We start from the raw sequence: 22,247 nt of genomic DNA on the forward strand, positions 1-22,247 counted from the left end.
CAACATTGTCTAAGTTATAATCTTTTTTTTTCTGTCGCTGAGTTTGTGTAATTTGTAATTTTTAAATGCCTTGGCTACTGCTATTGACGACTCATCCCAGCCCCTACACTTGTGTAGGTGCAGCACCAGCACACTACAGTTGTGCACGTTCAAGCACCAAGCACCAAGCACCAATATCCCAGCACCAAGTCACCTTAGGACACTACAGTTGTGCACATTCCTTCTCTACTCCACCCTGTTAAAAGGCTTAACTATTTGATTCTTCTCATTTAGTACTCAATTTTTTTAAATGTTTACTTATGACCTTTTCCCAACCCATTCAGTTACATCCTTCTTTCCGCCTGATCTCATCCCGACTGCCAAAAAGCATCATTTTCATCAGCCTGTCATCCTTCGTCAATAATACTTGACGTGAGGTAAAGGTAAACAATCTTGACGTTAAGTTACTGGTAAAACTTAGTAGACATTATGGAAGGATGATCAAGCAAATTAGATCAACGGATAAATGTCTAATACAGAAACTTTTTCACACTCTAGCTTGCTTTCGAAAAAATGGTGTCATATACGTCTTTTCGTTTTGGGCGCGATGTAAGACCGTATCTAGGGGGGGGGGGGTCAAGTTGTTTGTCCGCTCTCCACCCCCAGAAGTATTTGTCCGAGTCGTAAAAATGTAATAAAATGTATATAAACAAATCTTTAATGAGTTTTTTAAAGTTTTTTTTGTGTAACCCTTCCCCCTGAACAAAAATCCTGGATACGACCCTGGCGCGACGTAACTTAGTAACGTCCAAATTAATGGGTGTGATGTAACTTACGCAACGATCGCCTTAATGAATATGATGTAAGATTGTAACTTAATTTTTGGCGTTAAGTGTGTAACACATCATGAAAGGTATTGCTTAGTGAATTAGATCAGTAGACTAATGATTAATACATGAATGTTTCTTGCCCTCTAACTTGTTTTCTTGAAAACAAAAAGGTGTTTGATTCGTGGTTTTTGTAACTAACAAAAAAAATTAATAATTTCCCTATCTTATAAATAATCAACTCATAATTTTTTTTAGTTTCTTATACAAATTGATTATACAGTTAATTTATTATTGATTGTACCATTAGTAATTTATTATTTATCGTATAATCAATTAATTTGTTGTATTAAAATTATATTACCAATTAGTTTGTCATTTTTAATATATTATTAATTAATGCAATATAACAAATGTTATTTATTATAAAATAATATTATTAATACAAATTAATTTATTGATTTGGGTGTGACGAGATTTCCTTAGTAGCTATTGACGAAGAAGTATATATAAACAGCCAAATTTCTTTGTAGAACCCCACCTTACAAGGATTTGGACATTGAGTCTGATGTCGATGTATATTTACAACTTTTTAGACCTCAGGATCAAGCCGTAAGTGAGCCAAAACCATTCAAGTACAAACCTCGAGATCAACCGAGTAAGTTAATTTGCATATCTTACTTTTCATTACCTTACCTACCTGCAGAACTAGGGTTCTATCTTCCTTATGGTTTTAATGTAAATAACCAGTGTGAAAACCTAGGACCAAGTTACATAACGCCAACATTTTGACAAAAATCAGAAACCCAAGGCCAAACCTAAGGCCAAAACCAGGATAAGATAAAAATCTACCTTGTTGGGTTTAATGGTTACTTGTCTGGATAATCTGAACTTCATTGGATGTAATCTCCCTCAGATAGCAATAAATATTTTACAACTAACCAAAGGCCAACATTTTGACAAAAATCAAAAGCCCAAGGTCAAACCTAAGGCTAAAACCAGGATAAGATAAAAATTTACCTTGTTAGGCTCAATGGTTACTTGTCTGAATAATCCAAACTTCTTCGGATATAATCTACCTCAGGTAGCAATAAATATGTTATAGCATACTAAAGACTAACATTTTGACAAAAATAAAAAACCCAAGGTCAAACTGAAGGTCAAAACCAGGATAAGATAAAAAATTGCCTTGTTATGTTCAATGGTTACTGGTGTAGATAATCCAAACTTCTTGGGATGTAATCTCCCTCAGGTAGCAATAAACGTTTACCGCCCATGTGTTGGAAAAAAAAGGTAAGCGATACGGTACTAGACCCTTAAAGTCTAAACCAGTGGTGCTGATCTCCGTTTCAAGGTCCTTCAGCCAGGAAGTGCAACGGGTGATTAGAGCCAGTCATCCTGTTCTTTCGCACCCTTCCTGCTTACCCGCCACTGATTTCTCCAGGCACCCATTTTGAGGTGAATCGACTCTGGCTGAGCATACAGAGTTACGCCGATGACTCCCGTCCCTTTCCATGTGTTGGCCGATTTAAAAAAAGAAAATAGTTTTGAAGACTAGCAGTTTGCCCTTAAATCGAATAATTAATAAAATTCATGTAAATATACATATTGATGTAAATGCTTTTACAGGAAATTCCTAATAAAAGAGGCTAGAACTTTGAATAAACTAAAAATATCCTATTAAGAAGGTCATAGCAAATTTTAGAATAAAAATCCTTTTCTGAAGGGTTTTAATCCCTCTCGGGAAAGTTCTGCGATACCGCCTTAAATTTTGGATGTCAGTTTTTGAATGACAGCTTTTCAGTTTAACCTTTATTACCTTACCATCTACCTTCTATGCATTGATTAGTCCTAAATTAACTTGCACCGAATATCAATGATGCTTTGGCTAAAACAGTAAGTGCCCCTCCCTTACAAGAAATTTCATACATGATTTAGTATTAGCAATAGCCTCTAGTCTACCACTTAATTTCTAGTTCAGTTCTTGCTATGCTCTTGGTTTGTTCCCATGTTTTGATACGGCATTAGACTTTACAGTCCCTACCTGTGGTGTTGATCTCTGTCTCGTGGCCCTTTAGCCAGGAAATGGAACGGGGGCTAGAGGCCAGCCATCCTGTGCCTTCGCACACCCTTCCTGCTTAGCTTCCCCTTATTTCTCTATGTGCCCATTTAGAGCTGGATTGAATCTGGCTAATCGTACAGAGTCACGCCCCTGACCCGTTCCAAACAAAATAACTAGCGATAGTAGCCATAAGGTACCGTTGTAATACCGTCATTGTTCTTCTACCATTAAGACAATTTAACTTTTCAAGCAATTTCTCATTTTCATTTTCTATTATGTACTATTATTAATAAAAATGATATTCATTAATGAATAAAATTTGTTATCGTATGCAAGTTACTTTTTGCGGGGATCCTAAGTTCTGATCTTGCTCACGTATCTGAAATTTCAGCAAAAACTTTAGGCCTTGTTTAACTTCCCTGCAAATATCAATTTTCAAGTCTCACCTGTTAAGGGACGAGTGTTGCAGCGTTGCCAATACGGTACAATTGTACCATTTCTGGTACAATTTAGAGGTCCTGATACAATGCGATACATTTGGAAATCTTTTGGTACAATACAAATTTTCTGGAAATTTTTTTGGCTTTAATTGCTCATTTCTGATCATTTTCTCAATTTCTGACTCTGATATCTGTTCGAGTTTTAGTTTATAGAAAATTTCCGTCGGTTACCGTAAATTTTAACAGGCTGCTCAGATGGTATGAATTAATTCCTTGCGGAACAAATTTTGTCAGAAAAACGGTACAGTTTATTTCAAAGATTTGGAAACGCTGGTGTTAATTATTAGCCTAAGTTTATGAGTAAGGACACTCCAACGGTACTCCAGGTGCTACATATTGGATGTGCAGGCACAAATTTGTGTAATTCATTCCTTGTTTACCTTTTTTAGATGATAATTCTCTGGGATGAGGTCTTTCCGACCAGTCTTGAAGGATCTGGTCAGAAATATTTTTCTGAATCTTTCAGGGTCAAGAGGTCATGTTTTTTTTTCTTTTTCTTGCTGATAAAAAGGATAAAATTTTACAGTCCCTACCGGCGGTGCTGATCTCCGTTTCTTGGTCCTTCAGCCAGGAAGTACAATGGGGGGGGGCAGCCATCCTGTGCTTTCGCACACCCTTCCTGTTTACCTTCCCCAGATTTCTCCAGGTACCCATTTAGAGCTGGCTCGACTCTGGCTGAGCCTACAGAGTCACGCCACTGACCCCCGTCCCAAACTAAATAATTGGGTACTCTAGGATTCGAACCCTCGCCCTCTCAGTCAAAGGATCCTGAATCTAGCGCACCAATCCACTCGGCCAGGACGGCCGTTGATTTATATAGATAGGTGGATATCTATCTATAATATCGAAAAACCGTTGGAGTACACCAACGGGTAAACAGCAATCAGGCATCTAATAAGAATATTGGTAATCAATTAGGTAATTGAGAAGCACACTTAAAGAATCTGTTTTTTCTGTTTCAAACAGCTTCAGAAATCTGTGCTGTTTGGAATTCGTAAAAATTCGTGTTGTTTGTAGTCATATTTTGAATTAAGACATCCATAGATAAGATACAAGGCTATATTTATAGTTAAAGGTCCATAACACAAAAGCAGTTGGTTAAAAAAACAACACTTCTTAGGGTATCCACAATTGGTGCTTATATCCTTTCGTAAGCTCCCTTCTAAAGGTCTATTATGACCACGGAGATATTTCTTGATGTATGATGAAATAATTTGAATTTCTTTTTAGGAAAAAGAGTTCGTTTGGGCATCGGGGCTACCGACTCTGTGGACTCGTTTGCTAATACTGGAGCATACAGAAATTCTCTGCATGGATCAGTTATTGTCTCTCCAGCGCCTCAGAATCTTAGCAAATATGGCTCATCCGGTAAGTTTTTTTCCTGGGTATTAATATTGTTATTTTAAGGCAAGCCTCGTTGCTTCATCTATAGTGGAAAAAGTGTTTCCACTGGGTGACACAACCCTATTTTTTCATGCCTATTTGATATTATTTTTCATTTTTCTTCTTCTTTGCTTCATATGTCATGTATAGCCAGTGTGGTCTTAGAATGTATTTACGAATGAAGGTGCAGATTCTTACAAATCTGGTCTTCAAGTACTCAAGACTAGGTTTCATCCACTGAAGACTTAGGTCCAGTTATAGTCCTAGTCAACCATTAACCTCGTTTTTTCCTCCTAAAATTATTTCTGGAGAACTTTCTTTTAAAGCAGTGAACAGACGGTTCTTTTGCGGTATGTTAGCTTGAGAGACCATTCTGAATGAAGCTGCAGCATCTTACAAAGCTGCTTTTCAAGTGCTTAGTCTGGGCCTTCATCAACTCAGGCCAACTCATCAAACCTAGGCCTGGATGTGATACTAGTCAAGCATTTACATAAGTTTTTTTTTGCCGTACAATTGTGTTTGCTGAATTTCCATTTAAAGCAATGATCAGACGAATCATCAGGGGTAACCTTCCTTGAGAGACCATTCTGACTGAAGCTGCAACATCTTACAAAGTTGTTCTTCAATTAATCAGTGCAGGGTTTCATCCACTAAGAATTTAGAGCCTGATATGGTACTAGTTAATAGTTTACCTAAGCTTTCTCCCACTAGGTGTTTCTGTTGACCGAACTTCTTCAGTTTTGAACAGTTTTTTTCGGAACTTAGAACTATTAATGAACTAAACAGTATCAAACCGTTCGTGGTTGTGCTAACGAACTGTAAGTAAGGAGCGATGCTGCTCAATAGTAACCGAAACTCTAAGTAACAGGGTCTTGATAGCAATACATACATCAAAAGGATCGAATTTTGATGCTTATTCAAAATATGTAAAATTCATCAAATTTAATGCTACCCATCAGAAGTTATGAGCCTGAGAGTATTTGCCTTTTTAAAAAAAAGGGGTAATACCCCCAAAACATCAAATGATCTGAGTGAAAATCACACCATCAGATTCAGCATACCGGAGAACCTTGCTATAAAGGTTTCAATATCCATGGGGAAATTTGCATTTTTGTAAGAAGAAAGATCACGGATGCGTTTTTTTTTCCTCAGGGGTAATCATGTCGAACCAGTGATCGTAGGAGATCGAAAGAGGGCTCACCTGATCGAAAGTTCTAGTTCCCTTTTAAATGAATAAACATATTGGAGGGCAGCTAGCCTACTCCCACGCTCATTTTTTCCCCAAAGTCACCCGATCAAAATTTCGAGATATCCTTTTATTCAGCGTAGTCGAAAGCTTTTGTAGCTATGTCTTTGATAATGACTCCCCCCCCCCACAGTCCCTGGGGAAGGGCTGCAAGTAATGAACTTCACCCATTGTTTAAATATAGTATGGCTATTGGGAAGTATACAGACGTTTTCAGGGGGATTTTTATGGGGGAGGGGAGGAGGTTACGTGGTAGGACCTTTCCATTGAGGAAGTAAATTTTCTATTGAGGGGAAATCGGATTTCCCAGCATGTTTAAAAAATGATTGGAAATTAATTAAAAAAGTTTTTTAAACTGAAAATAAGGAGCAACATTTAAACTTAAAACAAACAGAAATTAATGAGGGGGGTCGCCCCCTCGTCAACACCTCGCTCTTTACGTTAAAGTTTTTTTTAGTACTTTTAAAAATTCTGTCTATTCTAATTAAACGGCCTTTGGGATTCAGTAGCCGTTCTTGAAGAATTGGAACAAAATTCGAACTTGAGCGTAAAAAGCGAGGTATTGGCGAGGGATTGACCTCCCTCATTTACATAGTAATTTCTGTTTAAGTTTTAATGTTGCTCCTTACTTTTAGTTGAAAAAACTTATTTTTTTTATATAATGATAATAAAGTTCCTGCTTTACTTCATTCAGACGTTTTCTATTTATTTTATTTAGAATCACTTTCAGTTTAAATTTCGCGTGGTTAGGCCTGGACAATTTTCTTTTCTGCGTATAAGGTTGTTTCTCTTGGCTTTTCGACCATTTCAGTATCAATCTCGCTTAATGCTGCATGTGGACCAAGAAGGAAAATTGCCTTTGTTGTACATATCAAATGATTTAGAATCAAAAATTTTACATATATCGTGGATTGATAAGTAAAAATTGAAAAATAAAATAATAAAAACGTATTTTACTTATGGTGTTTCTTCTCCAGCAGAGCTTATATTGTCTCGAAATTTTGCGGAACCCTGTATTTTGCGGAACGCTATTTGCGGAACCCTGTAAGTTGCTTTCTGTGTTTTTCTTTCAGATGCTCATATTGCAATTTAAACCTTATATTTGTACTTGGCAACTTGAAAGACTCCTAAGTACCAATGTTGTTTGAAATCAAACAACATTTCGGCTGTGATAATTCAAAGTGTGACATATGTCTTTTTGGTCGAAATGAGTAATTAGAATGGTGCAGTCAGAGTTGTCGTGTCTTGTACTGTTACGAAAATAAAATAGAGGCATACACCCGTTTTGACAGAAAAGGATTATCTTATGGAGCTATAAAGGAATTTGTCTTCTTTCCTGTCAAGGAACAAGGAGACATTCGTAAAAATGGACTAATTTTAAATTCGCTCTTAGTACTTTTGAAAGAAGAGAATTATCCTTTTGGCTTTTCGACCATTTCAGTATCCATCTCATTTAATCCTGCATGTGTACCAAGAAGGAGAATTGCCTTTGGTGTACATACCAAATGATTTAGAATCAAAAATTTACAGATATCTTGGATTGAAAAGGAAAACTTGATATTAAAAACAAAATTTTGTTGTGTGAAAGATACAGAGGGAATGATTGCTTTTCGAACAAATTTTCAGAAATCTTTTGATTTCTGATTGATTTTCATTGGTTTTCTGAGATGATTTTCACCGCTACGAGATGAGGTGCCCATCTCGACGGGGTTTTCTATTATTTTCCATGATATTCTTATCTCTGCAAGAGTAATCCCTGTGATAATATGTAACACTGTAAAAATTGTAGATCATAACCAAATTATAGCGTGCTTCATTAACATAATAAAAAAAAGTAGAATAAATAGGCCAAAAGATCAAAATTTTTAAGTGTCTCTTTTTTAGTTAAAAAGTTCTTTCCTGGGTAAAGGCTGTCTCAGCTTAGATTTTTTTCCTTACGTCTAGTTTTTGTTCTGTATTCCAGGATCAAGGACGTCCTTAATAGAAAACTGCCAAAAAAGTTCAAGCAGCCAAAAAAAATTTTTTTTTGCTCATCTGCTTGATTTGTCGTGAAAGAGAACAACTACCAAACTTGCAAACAATTGTGGTCAATCTGAAAAAGGATAACCTTCTTTCAGGTTTTATTGCCCTCATTGAGGTCCCCTATGCCCTGCCTACTTACCTTGAAAGTCTCGAGTCACTTAAAGAATAAAAATTTGTATTCCATTTTGAATTATCTTAATTCAATGCAACTCAAACTTTTTTTCAAAATATTTTGGAACTTTAGGGGACATTATCTATGACGCTTCTGAAGATTTTTCCTACAAACATGAGCTGTTCTTAAAACTCCGTTTACGGTTACGAAGACATCTTTTTCCTACTTTCTTCCACTTTCATGACTTCCAGAATCGTAGAAATCTTTGGAACACCTTAAATCTGTTTTTTAATCAATACGTAGAAGGATAAATGAGCCGCTCTAAGGCCAAATCCAGTTTTAATGCCTCTTTTCTTTTTAGTTTTCCATATCTGCCTTGAAAGGACTGGATTGACTTTATTGTAAATTCATAAGTAAATGCCCTAGAAATAAGGATTTTTTTTAATATTTTTCTTTTTTCTAGACTAATATCACTTGGTCGATACTTCAACGTGCTGTTCATAATTTAAAGAATCGTTTCTTAATAATGCTTTCTTTAATATTAATTAAATTCATATTGCTAGCCAAAAATAGTCAGAAAGTAAACGTTTTGCAAGCTGCATTATTCGTTATTTTATTATCCAATTCGCTACTTGAGTTACGTGACAATCAATTCCGTATATGACATTATTTTGGCATGTTTTAATTTTAATAATAAACGTTCAGAGTTGAGAACCTTGTTGGGGGGGGGGGGTGGAAGGCTGTCATGGGATTCTATATCTTGAGGGAGCGGTTGAGAAACATGAAAAAAAATTATGAGCTGAGTATTTGTCATCTTTTTCTTGGAACTTGAAAAGGCTCAGGGCTTGAGACAAAGATTCAGTTGAACTGATGTAAAGTATGCTACTTAAGGTACGTGTTAATACTCATGTAGGTTCCTCACTTACCTATAGTTAGGAGCAGAGGCGCCATTTGGACCAAATCTTGGGGTGGGCATGAACTCCATCTTGCCCCCCCCCCCCCGACTCACTTCGTGTCGCGTAATCATCTAGGAAATGGGCATTTGACAGAAGTCGAGAATTTTATTATGTATCTTACCTACTTTCAAAGTTTACAATGATTAATAGTAAATAGCGTAATTACCCCAAGGGTTGTCAAGTAATTACGCTCTTTGGTTAATAGGCGTGCAGTAATTTCAAATCAATTGGACAGAATGGATTATGCTGGATATAATGGATTATTATGGCCGGCAAAGGGCCCTTTTTGGTGGAAGCTTGGGCCCCCTGGAAAATCTGGGGTGGGCATTTGCCCACCCCTGATTTCCCCCCCCCCCCCAGATGGTGCCTCTGGTTAGGAGCTGGCGTGTCAGTCGGTTGGAGATGGAAACACTTATACATGGACCCGAAAATACCGTACTGAATTTATCTCTAATTATGACAGTCTAGTTTTCTATGCCAAATTAAGTTATAACAAAAAAACAATAAATTTGTTAAAATATTGATTTGAGTTGTGGTAGACTATTTAGAGCTTCTTAATCGGTGTGGTTTTGTGTTGTTTTATTATATCATTAATCAGCCGGCTATTATTCCGGTTGGTGAGAATATGCTTTATGTACATCAATTGTCAGAGGAAACTTACTTGTGTTGCCTCAGTAAAGAGCCATGTGTGTCCATGGTTATTCTTTTTATTTCTTTCTCGACCACTTCGCGTGGAAGGTGTAATCTCAGAACCTCCCAGTGCCTTCTTTAAGCGCCAAAAGGGATTGCAGTGCAACCAGATACCTCCCGGGCCCTTTTCGCCCCGGGTATCCCCGTAATCCCCAATGATGTCGGAATTTGTTCAGAACAGTCGAAAGGTGTAATACTCATCCTGCAGAGATGGCATAACCCCAGCAGGCCTAGTGGTATAAGCCCTATGTAAATTACTCATTGATCATAGGTTGGTTTTTACACAAAATTTGGACATGCTTTATCTTGCTTGTCGGATCAGCTGGGAACTCTTGCTCTTTGTTCATGTAGATGTTCACACGTAAGTAATATCCGTTTGTCATGTCGGTACAGTCGTCACGCAATTCTAGTTTCTTTTTAGTTCATTCAATTTGTCAAATTTGCCTCAAGAAAACTATGTATTTATTCGGTCTCTGCCTAGAATAATATGATTTTGCCAGTTTGAGTATACGTCTTTATTGTTGGTGGTGGCTGTAACTAAGTAAATAGAAAACCCATAGAAGCCAAAATTAGGGAAAAACGATTTTTAAAGAAACTGCCTAGTGACAGATATTCGCCATGTAATACTATTTTAAAAATTGTAATGTTTATTCAGTTTCAACTGAGCAGTAATTTGTAATTAAGAGAATAATTTTTGAGAATTAGAAGAGCCTGAAATTCTCAAGAATGTTTAAAATAAAGTAAAAAGTACACTTTTGAAATTCTCTTTGCTAAATATCCTGAAATGGTTATTTACTGTCTGTCACGTTGAACAGCAAGGAAAATCTCAGCCTTGCATTATACGAAATATCCTACTAATTGGTCTGTAAAGTAAAAAAAAAGTCCAAAAATAAATAAATTAAAACCCAAAATTTGCAATTGCTTTAAATTTTTCTAAAATGAAAAATAAGCGGTACCAGTGGTCGCTGAGCAGTGAAAATGAAAAGAAATATGAAAACTGTCAAACAAAATTAGCTTTCAAATGATGTTTCAGTGTCCCAGTAACGGTATAACAAAAAGCAACAAAAAGGATTGGGACACAACAGTGCCTCCTATGCAAAAAAGTGATTTTTCTTGTTGCTCTCATTCACCTGAATAGGGTTTTTGGGTATGGTGATTCCAATGTTGCAGTTTTTATTTTGATCCGATTCTCAAGGGGTTCTAGTTTTTTTTTTTTTAAATTCCCATAATTTTTTTTCGTGATAAGCTTTTACGAATGAAATATGCCAAAATAACACTTACCATTTCTAAATCATCTTCAAATGGCAATTCTTCCTCATTTGATAGGTTTTTGTGGCTCTTGGCATCTACCAAGTGACATATAGCGATCGCAAATTCTGTCGGCCTGTCTGTCCCTGTTTTGCTACTTTAGGCACTTCCTAGGACGATGAAATTTGGCAGACGTATCAGGAACCAGACCAGATTAAATTAGAAATTGTCGTTTCCCCGATTCTACCATCTGGGGAGGGGAGTGGGGGGACGGTTAACTCGGAAAAATTAGAATAACTTACGAACGGGTGATCGGATCTTAATGAAGTTTGATATTTGGAAGGATATCGTATCTCAAAGCTCTTATATTAAATCCCGACCGGATCCGGTGACATTGGGGAGAGTTAGGGGGGACCTAAAATCTTGGAAAACGCTTAGAGCGGAGGGATTGGGATGAAACTTGGTGGGAAAAATAATCAAAAGTCCTAGATACGTGATTGACATAACCGAAACGGATCCGCTCTCATTTGGAGGAGTTGGGGGGAGGAGGGTGAATTCTGAAAAATTAGAAAAAATTAGATATTTTTGACTTACGAAGGAGTGATCGGATCTTCATGAAATATGATGTTTGGAAGGATATTGTGTCTCAGAGCTCTTATTTTGAATCCCGAACGGCTCTGGTGAAATTAAGGGTAGTTGGGGGGGGGGAACCAAAAATCTTGGAAAACGCTTAGAGTGGAGGAATCGGGGTGAAACCTGGTGGAAAAAATAATCACAAGTCCTAGATACGCGATTGACATAACCGAAACGGATCCGATCTTTTTGGAAGAGTTGGGGGGGGGGGTTAATTCTAAAAAAAAATGAGGTATTTTTAACTTACGAAGAAGTGATCGGACCTTAATGAAATTTCATATTTAGAAGGACCTCGTAACTCAGATCTCTTATTTTAAATCCCGACTGGATCCAGTGTGATTGGGGGGGGGCAGAAATCTTGGAAAATGCTTAAAGCGGAGAGATCAGGATGAAACTGGGTGGGAAGAATAGGCACAAGTCCAAGATAAGTGACTGAAATAACCAGACCGGATCTACTCTCTTTGGTGGAGTTGGGGGAGGGGGGTAATTCGGAAAAATTAGAAAAAAAGGAGGTATTTGTAACTTACGAACGGGTTATCAGATCTTAATGAAAATTGATATTTAGAAGCATCTTGTGATTTAAAACTCTCATTTTAAATCCCGACCAGATCCAGCGACATTGGGGGGAGTTGGAGGGGGAGACTGGAAATCATGGAAACCGGAAATCTCGGAAAACGCTTAGAGTAGAGAGATCGGGATGAAACTTGATGGGAAGAATAAGTACAAGTTATAGATACGTGATTGACATAATTGGAACGGATCTGTTCTCTTTGGGGGAGCTGGGGGTTGTTAATTTGGAAAAAATTGAAAAATTGAGGTATTTTTAACTTATGCACGGGTGACCGGATCTTAATGAAATTTGATATTTAGAAGGAACTCGTGTCTCAGAGCTCTTATTTCAAATCCCGACCACATCTGCTGACATTGGGGGGTGTTGGAGGGGGAAACCGGAAATCTTGGAAAACGCTTATAAATGTCGTAGATTCGTGATTGACGTAACAGGACTGGATCCGCTCTCTTTGGGGGAGTTAGGGGGTGGGGTTCAGTGCTTTGGCGAGTTTGATTCATCTGGACGTGCTAGGACGATGAAAATTGGTTCGCGTGTCAGGGAGCTGCAGAAATCGGCCTGATAAAGTCGTTTTCCCCGATTCGACCATCTGGGGGGGGGGCTGAAGGGAGAGGAAAAATTGAGGTATTTTTAACTTACGAGTGGGTGATCGGATCCTAATGAATTTTGATATTTAGAAGGATCTCGTGACTCAGAGCTCTAATTTTAAATCCCGATTGGCATTAAGCCTCTGATTTTCCTTTTAAAGCAATCTTTTGATTCTTAGAATTTTGCTAGAGGTCATACCGTATGAGCTCTTGGCTCTTGGGTCTTCCAACCGCGTCACAAGTGCCATATGAGCTCTTAGCTTTTGTTTTTGTGGCACTTTGTATTAACCAAGTGACATATAGCGATCGCAAATTCTGTCGGTCTGTCGGTCCCGGTTTTGCTAGTTTAGGCACTTCCAGATAAGCTAGGACGATGAAATTTGGCAGGTGTATCAGGCACCAGACCAGATTAAATTAGAAATAGTTGTCTCCCCAATTTTACCATCTGGGGGAGGAGTGGGTGGACGGCTAATTCGGAAAAATTAGAAAGAGTGAGGTATTTTTAACTTACGAACGGTTGATCAGATCTTAATGGAATTTGATATTTATAAGGATATTATGTCTCAGAGCTTTTATTTCAAATCCCGACCGGATCTGGCGACATTGGGGGGAGTTGGAGGGGGAAACCGGAAATCTTGGAAAACGCTCAGAGTGGAGGGATCAGGATGAAACTTGGTGGGAATAATAAGCAGAAGTCTTAGATACGTGATTTACAGAACCGGAACGGATCTGCTCTCTTTGGAGGAGTTGGGGGGGGGGAAGGGTAATTCCGAAAAATTAGAAAAAATAAGGTATTTTTGACTTAAAAAGAAATGATCGGATCTTAACGAAATTTCATATTTAGAAGGAACTCGTAACTCAGATGTCCTATTTTAAATCCCAACCGGATCAAGTGTGAGGGGGGGGGGGTTTGGGGCGGGGGAACCGGAAATTTTGGAATAGGCTTAGAGTGGAGAGATCAGGATGAAACTTGGTGGAAAGAATAAGCACAAGTCCAAGATACGTGACTGACATAACCGGACTGGATCCGCTACTTTTGGGGGAGTTGGGGGGGATGCGGAAAAATTAGAAAAAATGAGGTACTTGTAACTTACGAACGGGTTGATCAGATCTTAAAGAAATTTCATATTTTGAAGGATCTTGTGCTTCAAAGCTCTTGTCCTAAATCCCGACCAGATCCGGTGACATTGGGGGGAGTAGAAGGAGAAACCGGAAATCTTGGAAAACGCATGGAGTGGATTTATATGTAGAAAGGCCTTATGTCTCAGTTGCTCCATTTTCAATTCGAATCGGACCTGCGGACATAGGGGGCTGGAGGGGGAAACAGAAATCTTAGAAACCGGAAATCTTGGAAACCGGAAATCTTGGAAAACGCTTAGAGTGGAGAGATCGGAATGAAACTTGATTGGAAGAATAAGCACAAGTTCTAGATACGTGATTGAAATAACCGGACTGAATCCGCTCTCGTTGGGGGAGTTGGTGGGAGTTGTGCGTTAATTCGGAAAAATTAGAAAAATTGAGGCATTTTTAACTTAATAATAGGTGACCGGATCTTAATGAAATTTGGTATTTAGAAGGAACTCATTTCCCGGAGCTCTCATTTGAAATCTCGACCAGATCTGGTGACATGGGGGGAGTTGGAGGGGGAAACCGTAAATCTTGGAAAACGCATGGAGTGGAGATATCGGGACGAAACTTCGTGGTTAGAATAAGCAAATGTCGTACGTAACCGGAACGGATCCGCTCTCTTTGGGGGAGTTTGGGGGTCCAGTGCTTTTGCGAGTTTGTTGCTTCGGGACGTGCTAGGACGATGAAAATTGGTAGACGTGTCAGAGACCTGCACAAATTGACTTGATAAAGTCGTTTTCCCAGATTCGACCATCTGGGGGGCTGACGGGAGATGAAAAGTTAGAAAAAATTAGATACTTTTAACTTACGAATGGGCGATCGGATCTTAATGAATTCCGATATTTAGAAGGATCTCGTGTCTCTGAGCTCTTATTTTAAATCCCGACCGGCCTTAAGCCCCTGATTTTCCTTTTAAATCAATCTATTGATTCTTAGAATTTTGCTAGACCTCATGCCATATGAGCTCTTGGCTCTTCCGGCCTCGTCACAAGTGCCATATGGGCTCTTAGCTCTTGTTTTTTTTTTCAAAATATGTTTTTCGGTATCTATGGGCCACAGTTCGTTCTGTACTAAGGTGAGCTCCGTAACAATGATGAAAATACATTTATGGGTTTACTCAAGGCATTTTGGGTCTATACGTAGTAGGGAACATTGTTTTCTGAAACGTAGTCATTTTTTTTCTATTATTTACTAGAAATTTCCACTCGAACTTTTTGCGTTGTGTCACTGGCGCCTCGTCAATATCGAATTGAGAATTAATAAATATATTTACATGTATTGGGTATTATCGGAGTGGATTTTTTATCGAATAAAATATGGGTACGCATCTTTTTGGGTCACCCTGTACATAACAAAAACATGAAATGGTCATAAATGTGTTATCAAATTCCATCATTATGATAAGACCCTTTCAGAAGAAGATCAATAAGGTTTATCAAGAGTCATATTTAGTTTTCAAGGTTTGTCTTACTATTGCAAGACAAGGAGTTTTCTGAAATCGTTTGAATTTTTTTTTTTTTTTTTTTTTTTTTTTACTTAGGACAAGTGACAGAATTAAAACAAAAGAAAAATTCGTATTACTGTATGGCATACTTCAACGTCTGGCATACCTCTTTTTCCAAGGGTGCCAGCAGAAAATTTTCCAGGGGGGAGGCCAAACTCTAAAATATCGGTGGTAGTTGGGTGACGTAAAATATATTTCAGGAATTTTTTTTCGTAAGAGTAAGTTTATTTTTGAAATACTTTAGGAAAAAACTCAAATAAAAGAAGCAATTAAATTGCACGCAAAATGAAACAAAATACAGTAAATTTCCAACGACAAGGATTTTTGGCAAAGGGATCATTTTATTTCATCAATAACATATTTTATTATTATCCATTTAATCTTAAAATAAAATCAAACTCAAACCAAAATTACAGAAAGACTTATTGCTTCCGTAGATTATAACATATGTAGACTTGTCTTTATGCAATTTTCTACGCCTTAAAATAGTTCGCAAAAGGAGTAGACATACTCAAAAACCATCGTGCCTGCATAGGTACCACGTTTTGATTTTATAACGGCCACGTGAAATGTACCTCTTTCAAAACTGGACAATTCCCCCCTCGAACTTAAATCCCTTATATACTCGAAAGAAAAACAAAATTTTAACTTACTACCCAGCTATCAAATTAACCCTCTTCGTTTTTATTGTCCTATTCAACTAAATAAAATGAACAGGCTAAAAAAGAAAAAAAAATCGTCATTAGAGAATCTTATCAAATAGTTTGTGTTAAAAAGAAAAAAACAAAAAAACAAAAAAACTGGAAGTAAAAAGTAACTTGGACCAATAGTCACCAAAACTAAAAATAGAATTCTCTTTACAATTGTTACACCGACAGTATTGGCTTTTTATGCTGATTCTAAATATTTGCCTGATTTTTAAAAAAAGGGGAAACACCCCAAAAAAGCATGCAATCTTATTGAAAATCCCTTTATTAGATGCATCATATCAGTTCTTTTCTGTTCTTTTTCCTCTGGTTTCCTTATAATTACTTTGCAGTCCCAAATTTCCAGGGAGGGGAGGCCCCCCTGCTGGCCCCCATGTCTTCTTCAATCAATTATGTACAGCTTCTCGACCGATTTTTGGATAGGTCTACCGAATTCCCAATCCATCTCTCAACCAAAAACGAACGTATCGATGCTATTTTCGGTACAAAATAATTAGATAGCTCTCCTCCTGATAATCACCTACCCAGTTTTGACCGAAAATTCCCGACGTTTTCTAGATCTTTTGAAAAGAAAAGTGGAAACACTGCCTATGTGTTCCTGCTATTAGTTAAATTGCACTCCTGCAACAAAAACGACCTAAGATTTAAAAGGAAGAAGATGAAATTTTAATTCGTACTTTCTGGGTGGGAAAATTTAAAATATTTCTTCTAAAAATGGACGCTGTGAGTCCTTTAATTTATAGTGTGGTTCACTCAAATAATATATGATGTGTATTGTTTTGTGGAATGACGTCAAAATGAGTATTGCAGTGACTTATTAAAACGAATTGCCGGGGTTTTCCCTCGGATGCAGATTTGCGTCATTCGGTTTTTTTTTCTGTTGCAAATTATTCATTGTTGATCGTCCAATATTCAAAGTTTTATTCTGAGGTGTCTTGGAATTCCCGTTTGTGAAATAACTGAGCTAAATGTTAGTTTTAAATTTGGAATATTACTTTATTTAGTATGAAAGGTAATTCTGTAATCAAGTTTAACTCTAAATGAATCACTAACCAGAAACAGAAACCTGCACTGATTCAGAGAGGAGGTGTAGAGGTTAACGACTCCTCTACCCCCCCCCCTTTAAAAAAGAAATTACAGTATATACCTATTTTACCTTGCATTGAACTGTAATTACCGTAATGGGTGATTCTTTATAGGTGAACTTTGTATGACGGTCATTGTCTCAGATTTGGCGAAATACTGTAGGCTTATCCTTTTTATCGATTTAAGCAAGTTCTTTCCCCAGATTGCGCCCTTCTATTAATATTTATTAAATGGATTGCTTAGTTAATATAATTTTTTTTTGAATGTTGTATTTTATAATGGCTTTTTGTACTTTTAAAATAAAAATTGTTACTTATGCTCATAATCCCTACACCTTTCCCAGGAAGACGGGTCTGGATCTGCATCTGGAAAGGAGTATGTCCAAAAATCTTCCAAGAAAGGTGTTCTTGGTCAATTATATTACGACATTTTGTCAATTTTACTTAAAACCTCTGGTGATAGAACTAACTTTGCAGGGAGTTTAATTTGTTAATGGAAAAAAGTGGACACGTTCTACAAGAACATATAAAGCAAATATGGGTGGACTCGTAAAAATCTTGCGATTTTTGCTTCAAAGCCCTCAACATCCTTGGGCTAAAGCTATTCAGTTGTAGATCTAAAATATTTCTTTGCATCAATATTATCATGCTCTGGAAATACAAATTTCAGTATGTCGACCTAGTCCTCCTCCATGAAAAAAAAAAATTATGCACTATTAATTTAGTTAATTACTTAGTTAAAAGTTAATTAATCATGCAATTTCAGTTTGTCACCCATGAGCAAAACATGTGGTAAGATTTGATCAAATGACTATTAATAGTGGTGTCACTTGGGGTAGAGCCCTTTGCCCCCTCCCTAGATTTGTTTGCCCCTCACTATAGGTTTTTCAGGATACCTTTTTTGGCGTATTTTCATTGAAAATGCCTTTTTTGTTTTTCCATTGTAAAATTGAAAAAATTGACGCACCTAGGTTTTGAAAAACACATTTGGACCCCATCCCATACATTTTTGGAGATTGTCAAACTTATTTTTTACTGTTAATTCTTCCAATTAAGTAGGAAAGCATTTGTCTTTTCATTTTATCTGTCGTTTTGGGGCATTTTGTCGGTAGGTATAGGCTATTGAGGTATAGAGCATAGAACAGAAAATATAAATAAGGGGGCTATCGTCAGAATGGAGGGGAACCATTTGCTCTTCGTGCATAACTTTAACTTCTGCTTTATTGTGAGTGTGATTAATATTTGCATGATAATTTGAAAATATCCCGCAAAAGGCGAGAAATTGTGCCTGGCCCTAGTTTCATTTAGTTTACATTCAAGGCATGTCTGTAGTATTAGAGCAGGAGTATCACCACTTCAGCAGTTGAAATATATTCCTCAATGTAGGGAGGATAGGTTAAATCCCCTACATATTTATTTTAATAATTTTCGTAGAAAATAGGAAACTCCAATTTTGAGAAGTTGTTCAACCCCTAAACATGCAGCTCTAAGATCTTTTTCTGGTCTGAAAAATCAGGTTATAGGTTTACTATTTTGCAAGGGGTTGGGTCAGTCGGGCATTTTTTTCTTTATCTCGGATTATGTACCCCTGTACAGTTGGGTATAAACGTTAAACCTTTCAATTATTATTTACCACTGGGATCTTCCTTACTAAACAAATTATTTACTTTATTTTACTATAATCGTTACTTTACCATCTCCGATTTTCTTCAAATTTTACGCAGGCCCAACCAACTTAAGATGCAATAACTTAAGATGTTACCACAATTTGGAGTGTAATTTAAATGCTGACAAAGTAGTTTCAATGCCGTTTCTTGGGTTATCGGTGCTTGTGGCATTGTTAACCACAAATCTCTACATGGTAAGAGTGATTCGAAAACTGAAACCCAAATTTTTCGATTCTTATAATGATATGCTTTTCATTTATCTTCTGATAGAGCTCAATTTTCAGGGACAGAGCCCAAGGGGTTGTCTTCTAGTTAGCTAGTTAGGACACATGCACCGAGGGCGATCGGATTCATTCCATCAATTCCGTACATTATCAAATTCGAAACTCTCGGAGTTCATTTCCAACTGTCAAAATTTCAATGTTCCATTGAAATTTTATTCTACCAAATACTATATTTCATATCCTGGGTGATGAACGAGATGGACCCCCTTCATGGAAAATTCTCTTCCTCCATGAAAAGTTCCTCCACGGAAAGATCCTCCCACGTAACCCTCTTCCCCCGCCCCTCACCAGAAAAAATCCCCCTGGAAATGTCTGTATGCTTCCCAATAACCAACACTATATGTAAGCAATGGGCAAAGTTCATAACTTGTAGCCCTTCCCCCAGGGACTGTGGGGGATTAAGTCGTTCTCAAAGAAATATTTACTAGATTTTTGGACTATGCTGAATAAAATGTCTATCTCAAAATTTTACCGTTGGAGCGGGCCTAGTTGCCCTCCAATTTTTTTGGTCGCTTAAGAAGGGCTCTAGAACTTTTAATTTCCGTTCGAATGAGCCCTCTTGCAACATTCTAGGACCACTGTGTCGATGTTGATACGATCACCCCTGGAAGAAAAAAAAAAAAAAAAAAAAAAAAAAAAAAAAAAAAAAAAAAAAAAAAAAAACACGCATCCGTGATCTTTCTTCTGGCAAAAATTGAAAATTCCGCATTTTTCCAGATAAGAGCTTGAAACCTCTACCGTAGGGTTCTCTGATACGCTGAATCTGATGGTGTGATTTTCATTGACATTCTATGATTTTTAGTGTGTGTTTCTCAGGCTCGTAACTTTGATTAAAGTTTGACATAAGTAGGACTAAACTTGATGAAACTTACATATTTAAAACCAGCATAAAAATCTGATTCTTTTAATGTATCTATCGGTATCAAAATTCTTTTTTTCAGAGTCTTGGTCACAGTTGAGCCGGGTCGCTCCTTACTTACAGTTCGTTACCACGATGTGTTTGTTAGAGTTTAGAGCACTTCTCTCACCAGGACCTTACCTTCTGCTTAAGAATATCTAATACCTAGTCCCTACTGGTCATTATGCGATCATGCCTGCAAATATTATGCTCCGACGGTAAGATAAACCGTAATAAAATAATGTTCAAAGAGAAGGCTAAACGGCCCAAATCCGTCATCGCCTGCTATAATTTCCGCCGGTGCAAGTGGCGCTTGGGTGCTATTTCCCAACCACTTTTATTCGTTTCTTCTATATCAAATGTCTTTTAATCATTTTTTTTTCAGGTTCTTCTGACTCTGCCTCTGATTCTCATCTCACACCAAGTCTGCAAGGATTTTACAATTTTCGTTACCCCGCTTACCACACTCCATTCGTAACGCCACCTAAAAGTGTTCAGTCATCTACACCGGACATTCAGCAGGTCTGAATTTGTTTTTTATGTATCTGTGATATCAATTGTCTAATAAACTGCATGATCTTTGCTTCTACTTACCTCTTGCTTTTTGTGTAGGCAACCACTCCCAACATTTCTGCCCTGCAAAGCAAGAGAACCAGCATGTTCTGTAAATCAAAATTGCAAAAATTCTTCTCACCTCTTTCTCAAAGAGTATGTGTAACTGAAAAGAGAGGATGATGTTCCATCATTAATCTTTTTAATGTCTTAACTATTTAAATTTGAGCCACTCTATTGCTTCAGAATTTTGTATTCCTGAAGTACCAAGGGAAGTGAAAATGAAGTATGATCGTTTAGATCTGTTTAGCGGAACTTAGATCATCATAAATGTTTAAAAAATTAGAAAAATTGGAAATTCATTTTTAGTAAAAAAGACCACCATTCGCAGTTATGTTGTTTTTAGCACCAATAGGCGCCAAATTAAAAGAAGAAACATGGGTGAAAAATCGTCAAAAAATAAGCTAAAAAACTTATGGCAGCAAACAGCTTAGGACGGTATAACTCTCCTTTGAAGGTGTAGTTGTCCTTGGGAATCAACGGATTATTAATGTTATAATTTTTGCATTCAAAAAGTGATATCAAATTATTTAGATAGTTTTGCTTTTTAATTTCACGGTTGAACGTGACAAGACTGGTGAAAAGATGGCACTGCTCTAAAAACTCATAATTTCGGAACAACCGAGAGAAAAATCTTAAGAACTCCTTTTCTGGGATGAGCAATCGTGAAAGTGGTGATTTATTGAAGCAACTTTTTACTGGTCATTAGATAATTCAGGCCATGTATTCAGAACGTAGGTTAATTAAGAAATGTAGATAAATTAACCAATTTTACCTTTTTTTAAATCTTCTTCATAGTTTAAAGAAAATTCAAATAAAGTGATTTACAATTTTTTTTTTTTTGGTTATACTGGATGATGGTAGATGACACTGGTTATTTTTGTCTTCCCAGAGAAGAATTTAAATTTCCTCTCTTTTCAGCTCTTATTCTTTCTTTGCCAAGCCTTTGTCTTCCTCTATCAAGCTCTTCCTCTGTCGAGACCTCTCGCTCTATTCACAAGTAGATTTGACTCAAGTTAGTTTGTTTCTTACTAACTTAAAGTGAGATTTGAAAAAAAAAGACACACCTGCTTAGAAATATTACTATTTTGAGTGTAATGTTGCTGTACAGGGTGGGAATCATAGAGCACACCTGCATTGCTAACCCGGTAAAATTATACCATTTTTGGTACAATTTAGACGTCATTGAACAATGTGGTGCATTTGGACATCTTATGGTACAATCCAAAATTTCTAAAATGTTTCGGTACACTATGGTTATATTCACCTGTGTAAGTATTACTTTTGTGAAATTTTTGAAACTCCCAAATCTTAAGGCTGAAAGCAAAAAAAAAGATATTCGGTCAAAGGCGAAAACACAAAAAGAAATCTACGCAAATTCCGACCAATCGTCTACGAGAAAACAGCGCTCAAAATTAAAGTTTCTTGGTTTTTAGTTTTGTCTAGTGTTTTTACGTGTGAAATGGAAACTGACGCAGAATGCAATAGTTGTGCCACAGAGAATCTTATATGGTAAAATTTTGGCAATGACAAACGTGACACAAAATGA

At 37.1% G+C, this 22,247-nt stretch overlaps 1 protein-coding gene across 1 annotated transcript in view; it reads left to right on the forward strand.

Moving 5' to 3' along the window:
- The window catches only part of LOC136039518 (nuclear factor NF-kappa-B p105 subunit-like), a 152,139-nt gene that overhangs the window by 73,723 nt on the left and 56,169 nt on the right, over nt 1-22,247 (forward strand). The window contains exons 8-10 of the mRNA XM_065723316.1: nt 1,340-1,464; nt 4,599-4,736; nt 20,472-20,608. Of these exons, the coding sequence (XP_065579388.1) occupies nt 1,340-1,464; nt 4,599-4,736; nt 20,472-20,608 (400 nt within the window). The remainder of the gene's footprint in view (nt 1-1,339; nt 1,465-4,598; nt 4,737-20,471; nt 20,609-22,247) is intronic.

Source organism: Artemia franciscana, chromosome 19, assembly GCF_032884065.1.
Source record: "Artemia franciscana chromosome 19, ASM3288406v1, whole genome shotgun sequence".
In the NCBI taxonomy this organism is placed as follows: domain Eukaryota; kingdom Metazoa; phylum Arthropoda; class Branchiopoda; order Anostraca; family Artemiidae; genus Artemia; species Artemia franciscana.